Here is an 8,952-nt window from a genome sequence, read left to right as displayed (position 1 = left end):
CACATTGTCTAAGTATGTGAATGAGCATCAGAACGACTGGGATCTATATTTGGACCATGCATTGTCCGCTTTACGATCTAAGCCACATACCACAACAAAAGTGTCCCCCTTCCAACTTATGTATGGACGAGAAGCAAGATTTCCTAGTGAGGTGGCGGATGATCTGGTATGAAATTGAGAGTACTCAAATGCATATTTTAATCTGCAAATTTATGAACATTTATTTATACATACATTGTCTTGTTGGATACTTTTTAACTTTTTAAAAACATCAAATGTATTTTTTGCTGTGCTAATTGTCATGTTTTTGGCATAAAATTTATTTATCAGTGATTGAGTTTTATGTTTCCTTTTATTAGCTTGAGTTTGTACTACCAATAGAAAGCGAATATGCAGGCATTATAGCAGAAAAGAAAAGTAGAAAAGCAGAGATGCAGATGCAGACAAAGCAGAATATTGAGGTTGCCCAGGAAGAGCAGAAAGAAAAATATAAAAAGAGTTTCCAAGAAATATAAGCCGTGCACCTTCAGTGAAGGAGAGTTTGTACTTCTGAAAAATTGCAGGCGAACAACGAGAAAAGGAGGTATTTTGGAGCATAACTTTACTGGACAGTGCCGTATCGGCGAAATACAAGGGAAGCGTGTAAAGTTACTCAATGCTAGCAACATGCCTTTACGTAGAACTTATAATCTCTACATGTTGAGGCCTTATAATTCGAGCGTCAAAGGTAATCTATTAAAGGGTACCTTTTTTTAAGTAATGGGACATAATTTGGATGTGTGGTGTAATGATGTTCCATCGGCCGGTGTAAATGTCTCCTCAATAGGTGAGAAGGTAGTAGGTTGAGCAAGAGAACGTGACTTTGAGTTTCTGCACATATGTTTTGTAAAGTACATTATTTTACTAAAGGGATTTCTGAAAAGCTATTTTTATTTGAGTAAGGTTTGTGGTAGGATGTTTGAGTACTCTGTTTTTTTTTTTAAGAAATGGTAAATTTTATAAACTTTCCAACATTATTTTGCAGGAAGCATGACCAGTGATAAATTTCCTGCACATGTTCCATCTCCTGCTCCTGCTCCATCTCCAGCACCTCTTCCATCTCCAGCACCTCTTCCATCTCCAGCACCTCTTCCATCTCCAGCACCTCTTCCATCTCCAGCATCTCTCCCATCTCCAGCACCTCTCCCATCTACAGCATGTCCTCCATCTCCATCCAGCATCTCTTCCATCTAAATCCATGAAAAAAGTTTTGGATGTATGCAAGAAACCACTGAAAGGACGCTTGGAAGCAATAGGTTCACGCTTCAAGTTGTATGATACTTGGTTTTGTTCACTCAAAACGGACCAATGGATAGTTGATGAGGTTAGTTTCTATAACATCTAAAATGTGAATAGTATGGCTAATGGCGTAGAATGTACATGGTGGTTCTCTGTTGAAGCTCATGTGTTTTCATATTTTTTTTATAGGTAATCAATGCCTACCTTTCAAAAATATGTATGTCAAGACCAAATGTACGTATATTTTCATCAATAACACACAGACTTAGCCAAAAATAATTATTCTTTATCAATGTGTGTACTGAAATCCATTTATTTTAACCTTAGTGTTTAGCAATCTCAGCAACAGTCCTGTATATTCCTGGGCAAATATCGTTCTTCTGCTTTTCGGGTAAATATTCATATCTCCTATGTAACTTTTTACTGTTACTGGTTTCAAAGGAATATTAAAAGTTACTGAATCATTGAATTCACGTGTGAGTGTAAAATAGACCTAGAGTGACGTTTTGAAAAGTATTACAAATGTAACCTGTTTTTCAAGTGAATTTTTTTTTAATTCAGAATTTTGATTGAATTGACATTCACATTTTTGAATTGTTGTAAGTATAGACATATGGATGTTGGATGAAATGTATAGTTATTCATGATCACAGTTTTTCCTCTACAGGTACCTTATGAGAAAATGTAAACTGTTCTTTGTCCGACAAATACTGGTGTTCATTGGATACTTCTGGTAAGTGCAAGTTTTTTCAATTTTGTTTTCTCATTTATAGCTTTTTAACTTATTTGTGAAAAGTATAGCTGGTTATAACTGCTTATAATAGTTTTAAGTGCTGCAATTTTTTTTTAAATGTTTATTACTGTCATACTGGTGTTCATTTGGAACTTGGATACTTTTGGTAAGTGCATGTTTTTCAACATTTATCAGTCAGTTTTGAAAGTGATTGTTGAAAAATATGACTGGTTTTAATAGTTTGGTGTGCCTAAATATTTTTTACAAATAATTTTAATGGTCATGTATTTAAATGGTTTTGTTTTGTAATGTATATAGAGCAGACATCTCTAGCATAAAAATGTAACTCTCGATACTAAAAATCTTATTTCTTTTATATGATTTTTTTCACATATTGATACCTTTTATCAAAGACAATAATAGTTTATGATTCACTGATTAGCAAACTTCGGACCTACCAAGACTTTTTACGAAATTGGAGGTACCCTTTCCCTAAAAAACTTTCCATTATCTAGTTAGTATTTTTTATATTGCATAAATATAAAATTGTCAATATGACTTTTCTTTATGAGATTGATGAAAGTGAAATATTTAACATAACAATTCGTATGTCTCTAAAGTGCTTTCCTACAGGCATTGAAGCATCCCGACTATGAGCTATGGCAGTTAGTGGTAGAATCTAACCAAAAGTCACAGGACAGCTATAATTGTGGTGTTTTTGCATGCATTTTGTAAACCTTAATTTGTTGAAGATACATTACTTTATGTTAATAGCTTACTTCTTTAGAATAGTTGCAAGAGTGCTTTTAGGGATAACACACTTGTGAACGCCTACCGAACGCGGCCATAGTGCCCGTCGGAAGCATATTGGTATTCGCATGTAATTTTGTCTGACCACTAGTATGGTCCTAACACAGTTGGTCCGAGACCTCTGACGGCTATCAAACCCCAATCCTATTGAGAAGAATTGTTTTTATGTACATTAAAATTCAGCTTTGTCATTGTACAACAAATACATTCTTAACTCTGTTTTCGGTTTGCAGAATGTTACATAAGTCAGCAGCCAGTTGCAGAGATTTTAATAAATGAAAGATTTCTGGGGCAGTATAGATTCGAAATTGCAATAGACCTAATGGAGTCATCTGGTTTGAGTTTAACATTTCATGATAGAAAATGTGTCATACCCTAGTGTTGTCATAAAGTGTGGATTATTTGGTAGTTTGTTTCGTCTTTGAATTTTTTTTATAAAAAGGCACAGCTTAAATTTTGAACATAGTATAGTAAGATATTTCCGTTATGTTTGTGTTTTTTAAATTCTGTTTGTTGTCTTGCCATTAGAGCAGAGGTCTTCAAACTTTTGGATGCCGAGACCCCCCAGTCACAAAATTTTCAGGCATAAGGACCCCCCTGACAAACAATTCTAAACCTATAGGCAGAGCTACTGGAATTATGAGGCAGGTGAGGACCAAATTATGCGGCAGGCTCGACTAAATAGTATGGTAAGAAAAAATATATAATACTATGTGATGCCGCATATTTTGGGATAGTATTGCTTCATTATTTTGACATTTTTACACAAAGTAACACTGAGGAAAGATTTCATCTCATCAGTACCAGTTTATAATGAAAATACAGCAATAAACAACAGAAAGATGTCTAGTCAACCTCTTTGTGAAGGGCCTTCCACTCCCCGGGCATAAGTGCTGCCACATTAGAAGCTCACCTGGCACTGGCGGGGAGCAGCAAGGGTCCCTTAAAACCCTGGCAGCCTTATGCAGAGTTAAGCAGTTTCCTCTCACCCCCTCCCTTCCATCCCTCTCTCCTCCTCCAACCCTGAATCCCTCTCTTACTTTGCAAGCCATTTTCTTTCACCCCTATTTACAACTTCTGAACTCTCCCCATTCAACCTCTCACTTCATGTTTAATCACCTCTTGCCATTCTGTCTTTTCACTGCCCTCCTCTCTTGAATGTATCTCATGGCCTCTCTGTACACATCACTTCTCTCTCCCCTAAGCACCTCTCATTCACCTCAAGTCTCTTCCTTCAAATTTCCGTCTATTTGTATCTTACACCTGTCCAGTCCACCATTCATCTTTCACATCTCCCCTTTGTTCTTCCACACCTTCTTCAACCAACGTCCCTCTCCCCTATTACCTCAGCACCCACCTCAGTACTCCCTCTCTTCCGTCATCGCTGTTGTCCCTCACCCACGTCGAACCAAATTCTCTTTTTATGTCACAGATCATCACTCAGCTATCTTCTCTCACCGTTTAACAGTATCCCTCCTCTGTGCCCTCACCTTTTGCTCACACTCACTTCTCCTCTTGCATTTCTGCACTTCATCGGCACTTCACATTTCTCCTCATCCCTGACCTCATAAATCTAATTCTCTCGCTCCCATGCTGTCCTCTCGCATCCCACCAACTCTCACCCTCTCATCTCTCCTCACTGGGCATACCCGTATGCTCCTCTCGGCATGTGCGACTCTTCTTATTGTTCCCTACTGCAAAAAAACATGAATAGTCGGCCTCACTGTTTTGGTGCGGGCCGCACAGTTATGGAACTTTCACCTACCTTTGTTTCGCTCCACCATTGATCTATTATCCTTTAGGAAGCTATAAAAACCTGGCCCTATACCCTGTAGGTTACCCCATTTGGCTGGTTCTCCTTCCCCTTCTGTGTCTTTATTTGCCATTTCAGCCAGCAGATGGTTATTAGCCCCAGGACACCTTTTTGGAAATAATAATAATAGACAGAAGTGTGACCTGGAAGGTGGGACCCACTTTTTATCACTCCACGACCCACCTGGGGGTCGGGCCCCACAGTTTGAAGATCCCTGCATTAGAAATTGTTTTGAACAGTTGTGACTGTCCTAAGTACTGGATCGGAAAACACCTGGAAACATGTACCAAATATTGCAAATTAAGTTTACATTTTTTACCATTGCTGTTAAGATGCGCTAACGTACATCTAATTTACATTTAGAGTCTGTTCAAATGTTCTGCGGTGTCTGCAACCAAAAAGCTTCTGAAATTTTTACGGAAAACTTTATGGTAAATACCCTCAATATGACTCTAGTCGACGAAGTTAAAAAGTAACTGATATAAGTACTTGAGGTGTTTTTGGTGGCAGTAAATTTCAAAGTCACACTTTTGCGGATGGGTCTGATGCAGGGTGGTTCTCCGTATAACTGAGGGATTTGCAAGAGTCTTTTCCGAGTTGCGTCCGCCATGTTGGTTCGCTGGCTATGCACCCTTCCTAGTAATGGACTCATTACCATTTTGCCACTGACTGGCGACAGTGCACAATGTTTACTATGTAAATAAATGTAAGTTAGCACAACAAAAAATCTATCGACCTGTATACAATCCGAAATAGAATAACAAATCAATTTTCACTTTCTTCCCAGCAGGCACTATGCGAAGAATGCTGCTGATGGATCCACATTGAATGTATTGAAACAAATGCAACATCCTGGTTACCTTATTCAGGTTACAAATGTACCAAATGTATTTATTAAGAAAGTTATTTTCCTTGGTAAAGATGTGTTCGCATGTCAGCAGTAGATTTACATGCTCTCCATACTCCTGCCATCTAGTGTTGTGTCCGGATTATCAGAAGTTGTATTTCTTTGAAGAAGTCTTTCAAGTCACAAGGTCACTCCTCCTTTTTTATTTAGTTTGCTTGTGCATCGACTCAATTGTTAGATTCTATTCACACAAGAGGTTGATAATGGAGTAAGTGAGTGTAATATAGAGTTGTCCATGTGTATGTAAAATAAATAATAACATAAAACAACCACAGGTGTTGGCGGGGTAGGCAGGAGGGCACATGTGAATCAACAGCTCAACATTCCAAAAATAGATGGTGACATTGATAATGCTCCAGATAATGACCCTGTTTGCAGATTCTTACATAAGTCAACAGCCAGAACCAGACATTTTAAGAAGTTGTACATTTTGGTAGGATTTTACATTCAAAATTACATCCCTTTATTCACTCCGTTCTACAAAAACTGCTAATGAAAGAATGTTGGGACACACTCCCTTCAGCTGTCAAGCCTTGCATAAGCTATTTAGAGGTGGGCCATACTTCCTCTAACCTTCATACTTAATCTGCTCTTTGAAATCGAGCAACTATTCGGCTAAGGTGTTGAAACCTAAATTGAATTTGTCCTCCTCTTTCAAGGGCAACAACCAATACCGCTCATCCACACGTTATTCTACAATGGTAGAGTAAGAGGTAGAGGTAATTCCACTCCCACTAAGGTAGACGTCAGACAGCAGAATCTATAATACAGACGCACCACTATCTCATGGTCATACTCCAAAAGGTGCTCCCACTACTGCCGCGATGCTGCTTCAGCACCAATGACAACTTTTGTGTTGTTTTCTTTACCATTGTAGAACAAGCTCCCACCTATTGACAAAACAAAAAGGAGAAAGCTAATGAAGTGTTTCAGAATCCCCACTCTAAGGCTGTTCTGTGATGCAGCCAGACCATAACTGCGGTTAATGCGAACTTTACAATGGCTACATGGTCCTGTTTGTTGTCAAACACTTTAGAATGCTACCCCCCCATCTGTGCTGGCGGCAGTGGTAAAATTCCACCCTTCTAGAGGGAGAAGACTTGTACCAAATTGCCCAAAGTAAGTTTTACGATAGCAGTTAAGATGTGCTAATGTACATCTATTTTACATTTAGATTCTGATGAAGAGTTCTGTGTTGTCTGCAGCCAAAACATTCAGCAATCAACTATCAATTGGTGCGTTTTGAGTGAACAAAAAGAAGAATCATACACATTTTATGCTCGACACTATTGCTTCCAAGCACCCTTTCACTAGTTTCTTCCGTACAGCCAAAACTTTTTTCATGGATTTAGATGCATAATCTGATCCATAAGTGAAACAAAATGTAAAACAAGCATACTTTCACTGGTTTGATTTTATCACTGACATGCATAAACTCATCAGTCACTCCTATGGCAGGCCTTAGCAATCCTGAAGGCTGAGTGCTGGGTTTTGTGTGAGAGGGTGCCCATGCATGAACAGGACCCCTCAGCAGCTTTCAGAATCTATTCTCTCATGCTGTTCTGTGATGCAGCCAGACCATATATACTCTTAAGTGCATTATAACCTCGCGGGTCATGCTAACTTTAGTTTGACTGCATGGAAACATGTAGCCTATGCTGTCAAACACTTTGGAATGCTACCCTCCCACCTGTCCTAGTGGCGGAGGTATAATTCCTCCCTTCTACAGAAAATAGAATTGGATGCCACTAAGTACCAAGAGCTTCCGCATTATGTAATCAGTAATGTGTAACCTGAGGTTTCAGTAAAGTCCATTAGCATGGATTGCGTAGACCGTGTAAAAAATTCATCAAACTGTGTATGCTGTTCCTGTGCATACCCCATTTCAAACAGGTGCACTCAGCCCCTGCTCTTGCACAACACTGTTTTGAAATTGCAGATTCTTACATAAGTCAGCATCCTGTTGCAGAGATTTTAATGAAACATTTCTGACTCTCCTCTGCAATCGTAATTGTGAAGTAAGCATCCTTCGCATCTAGCTTCACCAACCAATCTCCTTCCTGCAGAACATCTTTCAATAAATGAATTCCCTCCATCTTGAAATGTTGGTAAATCACATATTGGTTTAAACTGCTTCAACAGACTGTTCCTCAGCTCCTATTTTTTTCCTAACAAGTTTATTATTCAAAAGGAGCACGCAATGAAGACTCATTACTTAAAAAGAGTTCTCTCATTACAGTCTTTTGTCGAGTAATGTTCTCATGGTATTTTGTACAGCTGCTTAGGGGTGTAAGGGTTTCCTTGCTGTCAAAGGTGTTTGGAGGGGGCGATTTTATATGCTTGACTCCCCTCTTAAAAGCTTCACCTATCGGCCTTTTACTTGCAGATGGGCAAGGCATCTTCCTTCTTTTTCCAGCAGGAGAGGATACTTTAATTCTTCTTCCAAGTTGTTCAGCACCAGGAATTGCCAACTTGCCCTAATCATCGTTGATATTTCCATTCAATTGTGAAGCAAACACAGTTCTTGCTTTAAAAACATAAAAAAGAATTCATCTGTACATAGCGCCCAGCATAGCAAACTAGCATTGACTGAACAAGCAGTGCTGGCTAAAAACACTTTCAAACTACAAACAGAACAAGTACAATAAAGGCATCGAAAAGCACTATTTTTTCTGCCACAAAGGAGAGGGCATAGGAAACAATAGCCGAACCCCCCCAAACACACACAGACACACACATACATCATCATAGGCCCATTACGAGTGCAAATTTATCTCACACTTAGGTCACGTAAATCAGTGATGTGGATCAATGGGGGCAGGAGGGAAGAGGCCAGTGCCACAGACCTGCAGGGATCCTCTCCAAAACAGAACAGAGCCAAACTCGCCACACTTTTAGTGGCACTGAACTCCACCAAATGGCTGAAGCCGGCGGTGGTACTGCATACCCAGGAGACAGCAGCCCCAGGTGGACTAAAACACTGAACAGAAATGTGTTCATATGGATAACGTACGTCTTCAGCTACGTCAGCCTGATTACTGCCCATAAACCTAAAAAAGCAATCCGCCAGTAAGGAGCCGGCATCTGTATCGAGCTAAACACTTATTGAAAGGCTAAGAATTCTTCCAGCCAATCATGTAAATAGCTTTCCTAAGTAATACAAGGTCATGAGACATTCATAACACTAAGATAATGTTCTCAACTACCAGATTGGTGGTGAGCATCTGGGCAGTACATGCTTGGACCCTTCTTTTAGTTATTATGGAAGAAAGGGGGCCTGTTCAAGGAATAAACATGGACAGTAGGTTTAAGTCTCAAACCAAAACAGTTTAAAAGGACCTATGAACAACAGTAAACTTCTTAGATTTATTACAGGCCTCCAACCTTTTCCTTTTTTCTCTACTAGAAAAA

General features: G+C 39.2%; 2 protein-coding genes across 2 annotated transcripts in view; one reads left to right on the top strand and one right to left on the bottom strand.

The window, feature by feature from the left end:
* The first annotated feature begins 343 nt into the window (after positions 1-343).
* LOC144785807 (uncharacterized) lies at positions 344-5,555 on the top strand. The gene is made up of 7 exons (XM_078664644.1): positions 344-583; positions 1,025-1,363; positions 1,468-1,512; positions 1,606-1,669; positions 1,946-2,011; positions 3,350-3,469; positions 5,422-5,555. The coding sequence occupies exons 2-5, from the start codon at positions 1,055-1,057 to the stop codon at positions 1,954-1,956; spliced, it is 429 nt and encodes a 142-aa protein (XP_078520770.1). The 5' UTR covers positions 344-583; positions 1,025-1,054; the 3' UTR covers positions 1,957-2,011; positions 3,350-3,469; positions 5,422-5,555.
* Positions 5,448-8,952, bottom strand: part of LOC144785805 (mitochondrial carnitine/acylcarnitine carrier protein-like) — a 95,428-nt gene continuing 91,923 nt past the window's right edge. The window contains exon 9 of the mRNA XM_078664642.1: positions 5,448-8,068. Coding sequence (XP_078520768.1) covers positions 8,042-8,068 — 27 coding nt within the window. The 3' untranslated portion in view covers positions 5,448-8,041. The remainder of the gene's footprint in view (positions 8,069-8,952) is intronic.

The sequence above is a fragment of the Lissotriton helveticus genome, chromosome 10, assembly GCF_964261635.1.
Source record: "Lissotriton helveticus chromosome 10, aLisHel1.1, whole genome shotgun sequence".
NCBI lineage: Eukaryota > Metazoa > Chordata > Amphibia > Caudata > Salamandridae > Lissotriton > Lissotriton helveticus.
This window is presented reverse-complemented; position numbering and strand designations above follow the sequence as displayed.